Here is a 17,353-nt window from a genome sequence, read left to right as displayed (position 1 = left end):
CAGGGTTAAGTTTCTAGGACAAAGAAATCCATATTGTCCCTGAATCAGACCTGTAAGCGAAAATGCTGATTTTCTGAGGCAGCACGACAACAGTAATGTGCCTTGTCAGAAATGCCACTGCCACAGCTGTGCCTCACAGCCAGAGCTGTGTCCCCTGCAGTCCCAACTGCCTGCAGCTCAGCAGTAACCATGCACAACCTGGCTGAGACACAGGGATTCTGCACAAGTGCTCCAGCCCAGAACGCTGGGACCTCCTTACCGACTCCTCCTCTTCATCATCTTCAAAGAAATCGGTTTCGTCTGTCTTCATGTTTGATCCCAGAAATTCTGTCTCATCATCTCTGGAACCAACAACAAACCTGGGAGTGGAGTTCTCTCCCTCACTGGAGGTCGTCAGGGACGACATTGCAGCTTCGGTGGCCAACCATCCCGCTCTGGAATGACAGCGTGCAAAAGGGAGAGAGAAGTCAGATGCAGGGTGATCCTGGGACTGGCTGCGTGACGGATGCAGGTGATGGTGGGGAGGGCAGGGACTGATCTGGCATGAGGGAGCCCAGGGATGGTGCTGCCCAACACAAAAGGAGGGAGTAGGAGGAGACCCTCAGTGTGGGAGGGGATCCAGAATTCTGTATCATTTTAGATAGGCAGCTCCATTTTGCAATCAACCCCCTTGCACTGGAACAGTGTCACCACCAGCACTGAAATCGTGTAACCCTTACAGTGATGCATGCTCCAGACGCTGCCTAAATCGTGGATAGGGACAAGGGACACTCTCACAGGCTCATATGCCCGAAGACATCAACTGGGACTCCAGAAGTCAGGATAAAGCTCAGGACAGTGACAGTGACTTTCCAATCGCCAATTTTCATCCTTTCAGCTCAAGAAGACCTACAGTAACAGAGAGATCAGTTTGAGAGGTGCAGGAGTTTGCAGGGAAGAGGGAAAAGGAAGAAGTGACAACTCTGTGGCAGAGAAAGAGGACACAGAGGAAGCATCAGCAACAGTCTGGATTGCAGGTCAGGGTGTCTGAGTTTGCAAGCTGGCTCTGATTCACTACATGGTCGAATCATAGAATCACAGAATATACTGAGTTAGAAGGGACCGATCAGGATCATCGAGTCCAACTCCCAGCCCTGTGCAGGTCACCCCAACAATTCTACCATGTACTGAGAGCATTGTCCAGATACTCTTTGAGCTCTGTCAGCCTTAGGGCCATGACCTGGGGAGCCCGTTCCAGTGCATGACCACCCTCTGGGTTTAAAATCTTTTCCTGATATCCAACCTAAACCTCCCCTGACACAGCTCCAGTCGTTCCCTTGAGTCCTGTTACTAAGTCTTCATGAGAGTGAAGAGATCAGTACCCGCCCCTCAGCTGCCCCTCAGGAGGGTGTCAGACCCCAGCAAGGTCTGACCTCAGTCTCCTCCAGGCTGAACAAACCAAGTGCCCTCAGCAGCTCCTCATAAGGCTTCCCCTCCAGACCCTTCCACATCCTTGTGGTCCTCCTTGGATGCTCTCCAATAGCTTAATGTTTTTTTTATATTGTGGTGTCCAAAACTGCCCCCAAAATTCAAAATGCTCCTCATCAGTGCAGAGCAGAGCAGGACAATCACCTCTTTTGACTGGTTGGCAAATACATGCTATGAGTTAGAAATACCAGGAAAGGAGCATGTCCTGCACTGTCACCTACAGTAGCAGCACTGCCTGCCGCAGAAGGGACAGAGTCTGAACACACTGTTCCCCTGACCTGTACACGTCAAGGACACAGCTGTTCACCTCTGACCAGAGCTGCATCCACACAGGTGTGAAGTGGGTGCCTTTCACTGTGTTTTTCCCAACTATAAAGTGGCCAAAAGTATTCCTCCTGCGTAAGTGCAACCTTGAGGACAGGACATTGTCAACACCTCATGTTATTAAGTACTTCCTAAAAACGGACATGAAACACTCTCTGCAGCTGCTTCTCGTGTTCTCACATGATTTCCAGACTAAGAGTTACTGTATTTCCTCCTCTTTTGTGATGCATTCCCTCACAGCCAGGATACTGCAGAAGACCAAACTGCCACATACAGTTGTCAGTTCCCAGTCCTCTGGCAGCAACAGGAGGCACACCCCAAGGCCATCAGCCTGCTACCAGCACAGCATCGGGGCAGGTGAGAATCCCCTCACCAGGAACAGGAGCAGAAGATTGTCTTAATCCACCTGAGCAGGGTGGGAACCCGCAAAAGAAACGCACAGAACAATCCATCTGTATGTGAAATCCCCTCAGAAGTCAGGGCAGAATAATACAGACCTCCAGGCAGAAAGGCAGAGTGCTCCCAGAAAGGGCAGGAGATGTAACACGTAAGTGCTCAGAGAAAGTGCTGGAGCAGAAGTACATCAGACAAGGACCTGCAGTCGCACTACCAGGCGCTGGTTGGACACAAACCCATCAGATGTCACGTCAGATCCACTGGGGGAGCTGACGCCAACCCAACAGGAACCAGAGAGGGACACAACAAGCCTGGACTTTGTACCTACCACACCAAGGACGATCTCCTCCACCTAACTCCCAACTGATGCCTGTGCACCAGGCCCAGTGCTGCTGCTTCCACAAAAGCCTGAAGACACAGCACACACCTGGCACAGAAGTGACCCAATCAGAGAGAGTTAGAGCTGTAACTCACCATCAGTGCTCGCTGCTGATTGGAGCAACAGTGCTGGCAGACCAGGCTATAAAGACATTTACTGTGTCCTCCATATAGGCCTTCTATCTCCACAGGAGGACAAGAGTACGATTCCCAACATGCTCAGGAACCATCTTCATCCCTATGCCCTGCTGCCTCAGCATGCCAGTGCAGAACGAGTCCTTAGCAAGTACACTATCAGCTTGATGGCTGATGATTTAATGAAGAGAAGCAAACCACGCAAGAGGAGGAGGGTTATTTTCTCCAATCCCTTACTCTCCCCTCCCTCCTGGAAAAAAACAGATCAAGCAGCAGGGAAACCTTTGCCCTAAGAACTAAGATAGCAACAACTTCTCTACACTCCTGCTCCTATTCCAGAAGAAAAGCCTCTTCTTTGCTCTATAGCTGTGTCTCAAGGTCATGACACACCGTACTCAAAGCAGGTAAAAACTCAGAGCCTCTCTGAAGCTGACAGTTACTGATATCTGTGGCATTAACAGCGAAAGCCTCATGATCTCAGGTGTGGGTAGGGGGAGAGGGTTAACCAAAAACCTTTTTCAAGTTTTTCTTAAAAGAAGATACTTTACCTGACTAGATTTATACCAAGTGACTACACTCTTGATGAAACAGAACTTTTAGCTACAGGCATAACTACGGCATTGAAAACTCAGACTGCTGTTCTTAAACGGACACAGGCAAGTGGAGCTCTATTCTGTATCGAAGGACAGTAAGAGGAGGTTTGCCCACAACACCTGAGCCAGCTCTAGTGCTGAGCTGTCATGGGGTTCATGCGCCAGGACGGTGGCAATTGCCCTTACACAACCCTTACAGGGTCTTGAGTGTCACCCAGCCCACACCTCATCACACCCAGAGCTACAAGAGGCACCAAATGCACAATGCTGATGCTTCATCATCATCCCTTTTGCTTGCTGAGCTAACTGCTCCTGGAGGCCACATATTCAGCCCAGTTCCCAGTTGCTGAGAGTGTTATGAGCCTCACCTTTCATTTATCACAGCAAGAAAATTCAGTGTGAGTTAATGCTGCTGGTTGTGTTGTCCAAGGGAGACAAAAGCATTAACACAGCTCTGGCACATGCACACAAAAGGTAAAGGTGGTTCTGGCTTTGAGTCAGAATATTCAGGCTTGGTAGTCCTGCCACAGATACAGGAAGAAGTACACGCCAGCCGCTGCAGTTAATACTTTCTTGCTGCACTTCCAAGAAGGGCAGCTGTGATCTGCTGCATAATCATACCAAAGGTTATTGTAATCACCCAACAGCAATCAGAACCTGCTGACACACAACCCGAAATGGAGCCGTACACCTTGCCTCTGAGAGCCCTGGGACTGATTCAGCTCCCCAGACTGCCCTGTATTACCGATAAGAAATGAGATAGTAAATGGCTTTCCAGTTCCTGAGCAGATTATTCCGGTGCTGTTTAGATAAGGGTGTTCACAGAGTAAAGAGACTCTTTGTGCCCTGCTTCTGAGGTACCAGACATTTAAGAGAGAAGGTCTTATATTGACTTTGAATTCAGTGTGGCATTAACCACCAAAAGAGTGGGTTTGGATGTTGGAGTTTTGTTTCATTTTGTTTTTTAAACAAAATGTGCAGATGCAGGTGCAGTCTCTGCAGTGCGGGGCTGACGGACGGGAACATAGCTGGTCATATCACTGGTGGCAGTGGAAGAGGCAGCTCTGGAGCAGCACCCAGGCCTGGGCACCCCAGGGGGCACTGGGCAGGAGGCCCGAGGAATTCGGGGTATCTGAGCATGCAGACAGGTTGCAAGGATGATCCAGCTTAGAGACCCACAGCCTGGCCAAGCCACGTCAAGCACCTGCAGGATCACGACCTTTGAGAATACACATAGCTGGTATTTAAAAATACTAATACTGGCACTGTCTTGTAGAACTGCCTGAAACTATTGTGGGCCCTACAACCAGCCAGCCAACCCAAAAAACCCAACCCTGAAAACTTAGGCCCCCGAGCAGTGAAGTATCTCTGCATGCATGACCAGTGACACACTTTTGCCCAAAGAGTTACTTCCATTGCCACAAGGGCTGTTTGCATTAAGGTTAATTCCATACTTACAAAAGGTGATAGCTGTGCTCTTATCATGGACACTTAATTGCTTCAGAAGAGGAAAACCACCTATACCAGGGCTAATAATTAAAGCTATTTGGATGTGCTGTATCACAGAAATCCCTCTGTTCTGATAACACAGGAGCTCAAGGTGTTCACAGCCAGGAAGCTGAAGTCAAGTTCAGCCTGTTCAAGCAGCATTTTCAGTAAGGGCGAACACAGCAAGAGCTGCAAACCCAGAGCGCAGAGCCTCGCACGGCTCGTGCCCAGCTCCTCCTGCAGACCCCGGGCAGCCTCTGGGTTCACCCCGCACACCGAGCAGGGCTGTGCCTCGCCTACATCGTTCAGAACGAGATATTTAATGAGATTCATGAATCTGTAAAGCGTGAGACTCCTCAGCACTGGAATTCTCCCAACACGGTCCCCGTCCGTGAGTGTTTATTGCCGCGGGGCCGCTGCCGCTCCGCCCCGCGCACACCGCGGGGGCCGCGCAGACCCTGGCGCGGGCGGGACAGCGGGCCTGGGAAGCGGGGCCGGGGTCGGCCCGGGAGAGCGGTGCGGCCCCAAGCAGCCACGCACGCGGCGGGCCGGAGGGCAGGCACCGGCACCGGCACCGACAGACCGAGCGGCGGCCCCGAGCGGCCGGGCCGAGCCCCGCCCGCCGCTGCGCCCGTGCCGGGCGGAGCTCCCGCGCCGCGGGGGGGGCCGCTGCTCCAGGCCCCGTAGACACGGGCGGGTGGCGGCAGCGGGCCGCGGGGGCGGCAGGGCGCCGGGCTGCGCTCGACGGGGTGCCGCTGCTGCCGCCCGCCCGGCGCTCTCTGACAGCCGCCAACAAACCGGGCCCAGCGGCGGCGCAGCCAGCCGGCCGCCCCACCCCTCCTTCAGTTCGCTTGCCTTCCCTCGCCGGCGCCGGCGCCGGCCCCGCCTGCCCCCGGCCCCCCGGCCGCCCCGGGGCCGCCCCGGCCCCCCCCGCCGGCAGCAGGGGGCGCCACGCCGGGAGCCGCCATTTCCCTCCGCTCACCTGCGGCCTCCGAGCGCACCCTGCGCTGAGGGCGCTGCGCCGACCAATCACCGCCTGCTGACGGCCGCAGGCAGCCAATCGGCGCGGAGGGGGCGGGCCGGCCGGGACGCGGGCGGACGCGGCGTGGCGGCCCCTGGCGGCGGCGGCGGGAGCTGCTGCGGTGCTGGGCGCGCCGCTCGCACGTGGGCGCGGGCCCCGTGCCGGGTCCGCGCTGTAACGGCAACCGCGCGGCTGCACCGGGCGGGACACGCGGCCGTACCGACTGTACCGGGCTGGGCGCGCGGCTCTACCGAGCAGCCGTTTCCCATGTGCCGGAGCGGCCCGGCGGTGCGCCAGCACCTCCCGTCCCGCGGGGTCTGCGGCGGCGAACGCGGTGCGCTCCCTGCCCCGCCGGTGCGGTCCCGCGGTGCGGCGGGCACAGAGCACTGTGTGAGGGCTGGTGACCTCCGAGAACCGGCCCCCGGGCCCCCGACCCATTGAGGGCCGCATCCCGTGGAGTAGCCGCGTCCGCCGCTCCCGGCTTCAGGTGCACGAACTTTCACCCGGCCGCCACCGACCGCCACAGAGCGCGGCGCGGGGCTCCGGGGTGTGGCTCTCGGTGAGAAGCAGGCCCGGCCCGACGCAGCCGCCCCTCCGGCGCTGTCCCGCGCGCGGTGCTGAAAGCGCCGGCGGCCCCGGTGGGGCGGGGCGGGGCGGGGCGGCCGAGCAGGTGGCGGTGCTGCCCGGCCCCCCCCGTGCCCAGCCGGCTCCCCGCCCCCCCGCGCGCCCCGCCGCCGCTCCCGTTCCCATTCCCATTCCCGTTCCTATTCCCCTCACGTCCGCCGCCCGCCCCGGCGCGCTCGCTCCGCCGCGCTCGCTCCGCCGCTCCGCCATGGCCAGCACCTTCGCCCGCGCTCTCTCCGCTCGCCGCACCACCGGCCTCCTGGCCATGGTGGGCGCCGGTTCCCTCGCCGCCGGCTTCCTGCTCGCCCGGGACTCGATCAGCGCGGGCGACCGTCAGCGTCGGCGATACCCGCCCAGGTAATGTGCGCGGGCGGCGAGGGCGCACGGGCGGGGGGCGGCGGGCGGGGGACGGTCCCTGCGGCACCGGCACCGGGGAGGGCGCCGGGGCCGCCCCTCGGCTCCAGCCGGGGCGGCGAGTCTCGAAGCAGCTCGTGGGGGCGGCGCGGCGGACGCTGCTCGTCCATGGCAGGGAGGACCGGGAGGCCCGTGAACCGAGTCCGCGCCGGCCCCGGGGCTCCGGGCGGCGAGGGAGACGGGGGGGCGGCGGCGGGGCTCGGCCGTGTTGGACGGAGCCGTCCCGCCTCGGGCTGACGGTCACCGGCGCCGCGGGCCCCGTCGTCCCCGCGCACAAGGGCACCGGCCCCACCACGCCCCGGGCACGGTCCCGCAGGGGCCGCGGGTCCCGGCTCCCCGGGGCTCGTGGGGGCTGCCGCGGGACCCCTTCGCGGGACCCGTGCGGACAGGGGCCATGAGGGCTGCGGGGGCCACCCCGAGCGCATCCCCGTGTCCGGGGCCTGACTGTGGGAGCTGCAGTCGGGGCTGGGAGCCCCGGGGCTGCGGGCGGCCCTGGGTGGTCCCGAAACACCGGAACAAGCCGCTGCAGCCCGAGATACGCGGGAGAGGGAGGGGGGAAAGTGCCCGGCAGCAGGGCTGGGGGTCCTAGGGGACTTCCCGGGATGCCAGGGAGGGCAGAGATGAGGGCTGTTGGAGAGACGGGCCAGCCTGGGGGGGACAGCTGGGACAGCCAGGGCCAGCAGGGACGTACCCCAGGCTTGGTCCAAGAGAAGCCAGGAGAGACTTTGTCAGTGTCCTGGTAGGAACAGGATGGAGCAAAGGGTCCATTTTGTCCTCCTGGTGGCACACTCAAGAGCTCCGACTGTGGGAGCTGGTGTCGAAGCAGCCCCCAGGCACTGGCAGCAGCTCCTGGCCCGACCTCATCTGGCTGTTCCAGCCTTCCCACGCGCCTGCTTTTGGGACAGGGACTCCTCTATTGAAAGGAAAAGCTTTGCTGGCAGGTTCTTGCCCTTCCCTCTCTGGACCAGTTTTTAAAGGGAGAACTGGAGGGGCCTGCGTGTGCTGAGGAGGCCGCCCCAGCCTGTGAGCAGATTTTGGATGACAATGAGCCCTGAGATGTGCAATCGGGACTTCTGGGAGGCAGGCACAAATTCGAGCCGGGCCAGGCAGGCACATGTACGGCCACAGCCCGGCTTAGAGGTGCTTTTGAGGTAATTCTGGCTCTGCAAGAGCCCTGGTCCTATTTGCATGCCCAGTGCCTGATCCCTTAAGCCAGATAAGTGTCACAGCTGCAGCACAGTGCTAAGGTTCAAGCTTCAGACCAGAAGGTCTCACATCGCTCCCCTCCAAACTGCTCTTTGCCAGGAATTGCCACAGGGAGCCCAGACGGGCCTGGGAGAGCCAGGTGCTCCGCATTCCCATGGTTCTGCTCACCATTGCTTGCCGTGGTGATAAGGAAGCGGGGCTGGGAGAGGCAGAGGCTGGTCCTGCCTGGTGCCTGTGCTGCCAGCTCCAAAGAGCATGGCCCTCCACTCTGAGCATGGAGGGCCAAGGCACCAGACGGGACTGGAGGCAGGAGCTGTCTGTGCCTCACAAGGGCTGTGCAGGGTAGGAACAGGGCCAGGGCTGGGAGGGAAGAGGGACATGGCAGCCACTGGCCAGTCCTTCCACCTCACACTGGCACCAGCTGCTTGGCCTAGCAGTTCCCAGAGTCAGGCCAGGAATATGAGGACTGGGTATTCCTCCACATCCCAAGGCCAGCAGAGACTCAGCACAGGGAAAGAGCAGGATGGGAAGGAGGCAGCACGTTGCTGCTCTGAACACCATCAGCTGCTGCCATCCCTGCACCAAACGCCGACAGTCAGAGCAGTGTGTCGCGGCGCTGCATTGCAGGCTGGGAGCTCTGCGCGTGTGGAGTGCTGGCAGGGAGCTGGCACTGGGGCTCCGGTGTGCTGCTTTGGGCCATGGAAATCCGGGGATGGAAAGGGAGAGAGTTCAAAGAATGACAAAGGCTGAATGTTATGAATTATCCACCTCCCAAGGGGAGTGTGTTTTCCAGCTTTATGAACAACTGCAGAGCCACAGACATCAGGTCAGGAGGGGATGAAATCAAGGTGGGAATACGGTTGAGAAACTCTAAACTGAGCCTCCTGGGGGATCATGTTCAACTGGGAATGGTTTTGTGACAGTGCTGACACTTGAAAAGAGCCTAGACAGAGCCTTAGGGATGAGCTGCAGCACCTCGCTCTGCAGGGATGAGCCAACTCGCCGGGGATCCTGCCTAGTCTTAGGTTAAAAAACGAGACATCGGCAGCAGCCCTAAGGGGTTTGAGTAACACTCCACAGCCTCCTGTCAGAGGCACTGCAGTATGAATGGCCATGCTGAGAGGGCACAGGGACTCTCCCCTTGAGGAAATATGGGCACTATGTGCCTGCTGCCAAGCAGGCAGGGCACCGTGTTTGGGCGGTCACGCTGGGGCTCCCTGCCAAAGCGTCTCCACACAAAGCCCAAGCCCCCTCCTCCCTGCGTAAACAAGCCTCATGCTCAGCTGCCTGCAGCAACCTGCCAGCTCCTGACTCTGTACCACCACACGGGGTCTGCTGCTTGCCCCACGTGCCCCCACACCTCTCCAGAGGCCGCGTGCAGCGGGGGCTGCCTGGGCACCACGAGCCCGTGATGCCAGGAAAGGCACTGGAGGCTGCCAGATTAGCGATGAAGAGCCATGGCGAGATGCAGGTGGCTGTTGCTTCCAGAGAGGCTGCCCAGTCGGTGGACAGGCTAATAATCCCTGCTGGGTGCTGAGCAGGTCTGCCCCGGGCTGAGACACTTGCTCGCGCAAGGGCAAAGAGGGTGACTGCTGCGGGCGGCTGCACCCCGAGGTCACGGGCAGGACGGCAGAGCTGAGGTGAGGGCAGGACAGCGCAGGCAGCAGCGCTGAGTTGTGCTTCTGGCAGACATCCACACTTCCAGCCTCTGCAGCCAGGGACAAGCCCACCCTATCACAGAACCGTGGAATTGTGAAATCATGGAACTCAGGTTGGAAGAGACCTTCAAGATATCGCTTGGTGCTGTGGCACTGGTAACAAAATATGGTGCTGGAAGGGTAATAATTTTAAAACTAGCCTCGGGGACCAAAATCAAGGGGCCAAGGCAGCCTAAGTAAGGCCAAGTGCAGCATCACCTTCACGCTTGTGACAGAGGACTCTGGACACCCTGACCACACAGTGGGAAAGCGGTGCCACTGCCAGAGCCCTCCAGCCTGGACAAAGCCTGGGCTCAGTGACTGGCATCCTCCCCTGCTGCCTCTGTGGCACCGTGGTGAGCACAGCAACAGGTGCTCCGGATCTTCACCCTGGCATCATCCATCTGAGTTCGGGTACTTTAGAAAGGCTGGGAAAAGGTTGCCCTGATTTACTGGCTGTGGTTCAGGGGAGGGTGCACTCTGACCAGGCAGTCAGTACTGCAGCAGGCACAGCACCTGCAGGCAGAGCCTGGAGTCTCAGGGTTTGGATGCTAACCACCTCAGGGAATGTGTGGACGGCCATGGCAGACAGCATGCTTCAACCCACAGCAGTATCCTGCCTACTAGGAGTAAGCTGGCTTCCCTTGGCAACCTCTGCTGTTCCTGGGCAGACTCTGCTGTGTAGAAAGCAGATCAGGTGGTCCTGGCATGCCCGGCAGCATGACCCATGCTGGGGCAGTGGAGGAACCTCTCCAAGTGTCCCATTCCAATCAGCAAATGCTTTTTATGAGTTTGTCACCCTGGGGAGATGTGGGTTGGTGGCCAGCAGATGGTAGCAGGAGCAGTGGGGCAGACCAGGGCAGGCTGTGTCCCATCCACACCGCATCAGCCTCTGAGCTGGGGCATCTCACCAGGGTACAGGTCTGTGTGTGGGCTGGGAGCAGCCCTCAGCCCTGAGAAAAGTTCTTGCCTGGAGCAAATGCCTCCCTGTGCTGGTCTTGGCTGGAGCTGCCAGTGCTTATCCACACAATACAGACAATGTGAGCCTTACCACCCTTTCTTTCTACACAGTACAGGAAGCCACAAGCAGTAGACAAGCCATGGGCAAAGGGCCAATGCACATTCCTTGGCCTGCAGGCGCAGGGGAGGAGGTGGTGGCAGCCACAAGGCTCTGCATTGCAGCATGGGGCTGGCGCTGGCAGCCAGACCTGGTGCCCAGTGTGAGCCCTCAGGAGTAGAAGCTGAGCGCAGGAGAGTGCCAGGACTTCCTGCTGGTGCTGGTGTCGGACAGCTGCTCCCACCAACCCAGACCTGCACTAGCCCAGGCACCCTTTGTCCCACATAGATCCCCCTCAAGCTGTGTCGTCCCCAGAGCAGGCCTCTCTCAGAAGGGGAGACAGGTGTCCCCAGGGATGCAGGACCCCCTCCAGCCACCAGCCAGATCTCCTGGGCTGATAAGGGCCAGTCCTGTCCCACTAAGGCAAGCAAAGGCACCAGGTCCCAGCAGGAAAGATTTGGCCAAGACAAGCACTGTCAGGGTCCTGCCCTGCCAATCCCCTCCATGAGCACAGAGCAAGCACAAAGCCTGTCTAAAGTGGGAATGAGGTCAGGGGACGGCCTCCCACTAAGCTGATTAGAGGAAAGCGTCCCCCTAATACAATAAACTGCGCCGGGGCCGTGCAGTTCCCACCGGCTGCAGATCGGGGTCAGCTGATCTCCTGCCCCGAAGCATCCGGGGGGGGGGGGCAGAGGGACAGGAGCCTCAGGGGTCAGGCACGCCAGGGCCCCACAGGCTATGAGCCCTGCCTCCCCCACCCATTGCACTAGCAGACAGGGAGCAGGCCCCCTCCATTTAGGCTGGTGTTGGGACAGCCTCAGGGAGGGCAAGGGGAGTGGGACCCCCACTGTGCTGCCCAGCTGCCCTGGCAGCTCAGCAGCACAGGGCTGGACTGATGTGGCCCCACTGCTCACCTGGAAGGTTCTCCTGCCTTTGGGGACCTTCTGCGTGGCTGATAAGGAGCCAATCCCTAAAGACCGATCCAGATTTGCTCGTGGACTCTCGTCCTGGTTGAGTGCCAACCTTCAGCTCAGGCTGCTCCCTGCCCTTGCCCTGCAATGCCAGTAACTGCCTCCCTGCCCCTGGCTGCTGTGGACAAGCAGAGCAGTTTGACCCCTCTCTGAGCCTCCCCTGCTCACACCTGCCCCATGAGTCTCTGAGGGGCACTGGCACAAGTGCTGGAGTCCCCTGGTCCCAAAGGACTCATCTGTCTCTCCTCCCACAGTGCTGAGTACCCTGACCTCCGGAAGCACAACAACTGCATGGCCAGCAACCTGACACCAGCCATCTATGCCAGGCTCTGTGACAAGGCAACCCCAAATGGCTGGACCTTGGACCAGTGCATTCAGACTGGTGTTGACAACCCTGGCCACCCCTTCATCAAGACTGTGGGTATCGTAGCTGGCGATGAAGAGACCTATGAGGTGAGTGCCTTACCTGCAGCAGCCAGAGGAGTCCTGGTACCCACAGTACACCCAGCAACCTGGGGCATTACTGCCCACCTCATCCTGCCCAGCCTGAACATCTGTAAAGGCCCCGGCTGGCCCCCACATATCCCTATGGGACAGAGGGCTCCTTTGGAGCAGCTGTTCCTGGAGCCCTGCAGCCTTCTGCCCCACTTGCTCCATGGATTGCTTGCACTGCAGGACATGTTGTTCTCCCAGCCATCCTCTGCAGCCCCCCTGCTGCATGTCCCCCCTGCTGGCAGTGGGGCCATGCTGAGCCTACGGCAGGGGCTTTATGAAGTGCTGGGTCTGCAGCACTGTACATTGTCCCGCTTGCTTCCAGGTGTTTGCCGACCTGTTTGACCCCGTGATTCAGGAGCGGCACAACGGATACAACCCCCGCACCATGAAGCACACCACGGACCTGGATGCCACCAAGGTGTGTGAGCTGGACAGCCATGCTGCACACGGGAGTCCTTTCCTGGGCCTTGGGGACAGGGCCCTGCCAGCACCAGTGCCACACCATAAACGTCCTGTGGCTCCTGTCTGTTCCAGATAAAGTTTGGCCAGTTTGATGAGCGCTACGTGCTCTCATCCCGGGTCCGGACGGGGCGCAGCATCCGTGGGCTGAGCCTGCCGCCAGCCTGCACCCGCGCCGAGCGGCGAGAGGTGGAGAAGGTGACCGTGGACGCACTGAATGGCCTCACTGGGGACCTGGCAGGCCGGTACTACCGTCTCAGCGAGATGACTGAGAAGGAGCAACAGCAGCTCATTGATGTGAGTTGGTACAGCTCCCAAACAGCCTCCCTGGGTGCATGCAGAGCAGGACCCCTTCCCCAGCATTGCTTCTCTGGGAGGTTTCATCTTCCTTTCCCAACCCCCCTGTCTTGTGGGACCAGGATCCCTGCCCTAGAGAGTCTGTCCGACAGCGCAGAGGGTGCTCACAGTGCTGCTCAGCCCTCCCAAGCCACCTGTCTGATCACAGCCCCAGCAGCTCACAGCCCCTTCTGACTCCTTCCCCATGTCTCTGCCCACGTCCAGAGAAAGGCGGGCTTGTGGCAGGCACATGGCTGGTGCCCCACTGGCCCCTGGCATAGGGTGGGCTGTGCACCAGCAGCCTTCTGCCTTCCAGGCCAGAAAGGCAGGGGCTCCTGCCCATGGGTGCCCTGCCTGGGAGAGCCACAGTGGATCACCTCAGTGGCAGGCTGGGACCAGTGAGACAGGGAGCACTGGGACCAATGAAGGTGCCCTGGCTCCAGCCATGCGACCCTGGTGAGCCCATGCACTCTGCCTCCCTCCAGGACCACTTCCTCTTTGACAAGCCGGTGTCCCCGCTCCTGACAGCAGCAGGAATGGCCCGGGACTGGCCCGACGCCCGAGGGATCTGGTGAGGATCTGTCCCAGCACTGAGCAGTCAGCAGAGCAGAGAGGGGGGGATGCTACTGCTCCATCTGTCTGTCTCAGCCCTGCCACCCATGTTTCCCATCTTCACTGCACCGCAGACCCCCAGCACATGTGGCACCAGTACCCCTGGACCGTGCCCACCCTGGGCTCTGTGGTCTCACCTGTGTGCACCACAGTCAGCAGCCAACTGCTCCCTACACAAACCACAGCATTGTCCTGGGAAGGGGGACTGCAGAACCAGCCCCTGCTGTCAATCCTGCCCACTCTTACCATCCAACAGCACCTTGCACACTAAGGCTACTGTAATTGCTTCTGCTCCCTGGGCAATCCCCAGAGCTCCTCCTGGATCTCTGCACACACTACGTGCCACCAAACCTGTCCTGCCACAGTCACATCTTACTGCTCCCTCCCAGCATCTCTGTGCAGCCATGCAACATCCCACGCTCCTGCAGAGCGACAGCCGGCACACGCATCCGCCCACGCCACCCTCTCTGGCATTGTGCCTTTATATGGAAAACATTTCTACAGCATGCATGGTCCCCAGCTCCAGCTGCCCCTAACACAGCCCCCAGTGTGCACTCTGTGCCTCACAGTCCTCTCCTGCTGCCTGCCCGGTGCAGGAGCTGTGCTCCTGTCCCCAGCCCAAGGCGCTGGAGACAGCTCCCATCACTCACAGCGGCTCACGTGGATGGGCACTGGCCCATCTCCAGGAGCATCTGCTGGCTGCCCACCCTGCTGCCAGGCTGGGCTCTGGCAACGTGCTCCCAGCCACAGGCACAGGCAGCACACTGGAACCATAAGCAGCACTGGCACCATGGTGGCAGAAGGGGCACAGCTGGGTGGGCACAGGGCGTCTGCAAGCCACCAGCACAGCTGAATGCTGCCCTGTCCCTAGGCACAACCACCAGAAGACCTTCTTGATCTGGATCAATGAGGAGGACCACACACGTGTCATCTCCATGGAGAAGGGGGGCAATATGAAGCGTGTCTTTGAGCGGTTCTGCCGGGGCCTGAAGGAGGTGAGCGTCCAACAGCCAGTGCTGTGCTAGCCCCGTGGACAGGCAGAGAGGGGCAGGAAGAGCTGCTGCAGTGCTGGCTCTCTGCGCTCAGCCTTGGCTGGACACCCCGTGGCCAGGGCTGGGCACCCTGTGGCCAGGGTTGAATGGCTGCTTGTATCTCTAACCCAGGTGGAGCGGCTAATCCAGGAGCGAGGCTGGGAGTTCATGTGGAACGAGCGGCTGGGTTACATCCTGACCTGCCCCTCCAACCTGGGCACGGGGCTGCGAGCGGGTGTCCACATCAAGCTACCACTGCTCAGCAAGGTATTACTATGGCCAGTTTTGTGGGGAGCCAGGCTAAGACTGTGGGGAGCTCAGCCACATGGGAGTTGCAGGACTGCATGGGACCTGGCCCTGGGCCTTGCTCAGGTTTCCTCAGGAGGCGTAGGGTCCCGCCCATGCCTGCATCCCTGGCTGAAGGAAGAGGCTCAGATCCCAGGTGTCAGCCTGGGTCTGCTCAGGGCAGGGCTCTGTGTGGGGTCAGTGACCCACTAACAGGGTCCTGTGAGTGGCAGGGGGCTGCTCCAGGGAGCATTGACCCTGACTCCCTTGTTGGTCTTGCTGAGCACCGACACTTTCTCTGGGCACCAGGATAGCCGCTTCCCTAAGATCCTGGAGAACCTCCGGCTACAGAAGCGTGGGACGGGCGGTGTGGACACTGCTGCCACAGGGGGCATCTTCGACATCTCCAACCTGGACCGGCTGGGGAAGTCAGAGGTGGGTGACAGGCAGAGCTGGGGAGGGAGGTTCTGGAGTATGTGTGCATGATGGGCCCATGGCACCCACGCAGTTCCAGGGCTGTATGCTGGGGCCAGCATGTGGGTGCTGGGGGTAGCAGTGCCTGCCCTGTGTGCAGCGGGGCTAGCCAGGTGCCTTGCTGGTGTGGCTCTGAAGACAGCCCCTGAATTATTACATCTGTGCTCCTGGTGCAGGTGGAGCTGGTACAGCTGGTGATAGACGGTGTGAACTACCTGATCGACTGTGAGCGGCGGCTGGAGAAGGGGCAGGACATCCGCATCCCTTCGCCGCTGCCGCAGTTCCGGCACTGAGTGGGACTGTGGCAGCGCCAGCCCTGTGGGACCCCGGTCCCCCTGTAGCTTGTGCGATCTCTGTGCCCAGCATGTCGCTGCATCCTGTTACCCACAACACACCAGGTCAGATCCCATAAACATGCGCTGCTGTAGCCATGGCTCGGGCTCCTCCTTACTCCAGCACCCAGTACCCCACTGAGTCCAAGCACCCTGTCCCCCTGCAGAGGCACCACTGGGGTATGGGTTTCCTGTGCCTGTCCTGAGCAGCCCTCCCCAGGATGTCCCTGAGCTACTGCTGCCATGGGGAAAGGGTCTGAGGGACCACTGGGGCCGCCCTGGCCTAGGGAACTGCATGTGGGTAAGGAGTTGCTGCAGAGTGCCAGGAGCTGCTGGAATAGTCAAGGCTGCACATGAAAAGGTGCTCTGGGGCCATGTGTCACTGCAGGCAGCAGGGAGCTGAGCTCAACCTTTGTGACCATTATGAGTTTACTGCTGGGATGCTCACAGGAAGCAGTGGGGCAGGAAGAGGACGGAGAGCCATGGTGAAGCCAGATGGGGCCTGATCCACTCCTGCCTGCAGAGAGAAAGCCTGGTCAGAGCTGAGCATGCCACTGGGGAAGGTGGCACGCATGTGAGCACAGCTGGGTGTGGGGGCTGCAGAGCCAGCCTGAGAAGGCTGGCCCCAGCCCAAGGCCCCTGCAGCACCCACCACAGGGTGCACAAGGGGGACACAGCAGCCCAGGGCGCAAACAGCACAGGGACACTGGGCAGCAAGAGTTCAAAATGTTTGGGCAGGGTATGGGAGGGCACCAGCATGAACGGGGACAGGGTTGGGGAGGGGAGTGCATGGTCTCACCTTGGTCCTCTGGCCTGGCAACTGCCACCAGTGGGGCAACCCACACGTTCTGCAGGCTGGGGGCATCACCTGGGATGCCTGGGGGATAGCAGAGGTGTCCCAGCTAGCTCTGCTCCCAGTCCCGCTGGCTCTGCAGCAGCTGCTGAACTGTGTCTCTGCTCAGCAAGTCCTGGGGCAGCACCACACAGATGTGGGGAGAGGGGCCAGGACAAACCACACCGGCAGAAAGGCCTAGGGAACAGCAGGGTGTGCAGAGGTCCCAGCCTACCCTCCCAGAGGAGGGTAGGGTTGGGCAGGGTGGGATTTCCCACTCAGGGAACAGAGCGTGCAGGGGTCCCAGCTCATGGGGTGCAGGGTTGGAACCCCCACCTGCCACGGGGTAAAGGTGTGCTGACTGGGCAGAGCAGCCTGTGTGGGGGTCCTGGAGCTGGTATCCCACCTGCTGGGGTGTGAGCTGCAGAAAGCAGCGCAGTGGCAAGTGGGGCAGCAGCAGCGGGATGGCACGGAGGAGGCCAAGGGGCTAGGTGGGCACGGCCCTGAGGGAGGGGACCTGTAGCAGATGCCTGGCAAAGGCAGCCTTCTGCCCCCGCGTCAGGAGAGCACTGTGGGTCCACAGGGTAGCAAGGTTGTGGGGACAGAGTGCAGGGACACAGCTATGGCAACACCACACAAGCCTCAACAGGCACCCCAGAGACCACCACCACACCCAGGCCCCGCAGAGCCCAGGACTCAGCGGCACTTCAAGGTCTACTTACAGGT

General features: G+C 60.0%; 2 protein-coding genes across 9 annotated transcripts in view; one reads left to right on the top strand and one right to left on the bottom strand.

Annotated features, from left to right (window-relative positions):
* Window positions 1-6,750, bottom strand: part of PPIP5K1 (diphosphoinositol pentakisphosphate kinase 1) — a 47,565-nt gene extending 40,815 nt beyond the window's left edge. For 3 of the 8 annotated variants that reach the window (XM_027745402.2, XM_039386472.1, XM_039386473.1), the window contains exons 1-3: window positions 6,646-6,750; window positions 720-888; window positions 260-434 (exon numbers count right to left, since the gene is read on the bottom strand). In XM_027745402.2, coding sequence (XP_027601203.2) covers window positions 260-406 — 147 coding nt within the window. In that variant the 5' untranslated portion in view covers window positions 407-434; window positions 720-888; window positions 6,646-6,750. Of the gene's footprint in view, window positions 1-259; window positions 435-719; window positions 889-5,763; window positions 5,825-6,645 lie in introns of those variants that run through there. The other 5 variants (XM_039386467.1, XM_039386470.1, XM_039386469.1 and 2 more) reach the window with 3 other exon arrangements.
* Window positions 6,531-15,890, top strand: CKMT1A (creatine kinase, mitochondrial 1A). The gene is made up of 9 exons (XM_027745423.2): window positions 6,531-6,783; window positions 12,026-12,224; window positions 12,589-12,684; window positions 12,801-13,022; window positions 13,547-13,632; window positions 14,545-14,668; window positions 14,837-14,971; window positions 15,299-15,424; window positions 15,640-15,890. The coding sequence occupies exons 1-9, from the start codon at window positions 6,635-6,637 to the stop codon at window positions 15,754-15,756; spliced, it is 1,254 nt and encodes a 417-aa protein (XP_027601224.1). The 5' UTR covers window positions 6,531-6,634; the 3' UTR covers window positions 15,757-15,890.
* The last annotated feature ends 1,463 nt before the right edge of the window (window positions 15,891-17,353 follow it).

This window comes from Pipra filicauda, unplaced genomic scaffold, assembly GCF_003945595.2.
Source record: "Pipra filicauda isolate LSUMZ 115617 unplaced genomic scaffold, ASM394559v2 scaffold486_size446389_pilon, whole genome shotgun sequence".
NCBI classification, from domain to species: Eukaryota; Metazoa; Chordata; class Aves; order Passeriformes; family Pipridae; genus Pipra; species Pipra filicauda.
This window is presented reverse-complemented; position numbering and strand designations above follow the sequence as displayed.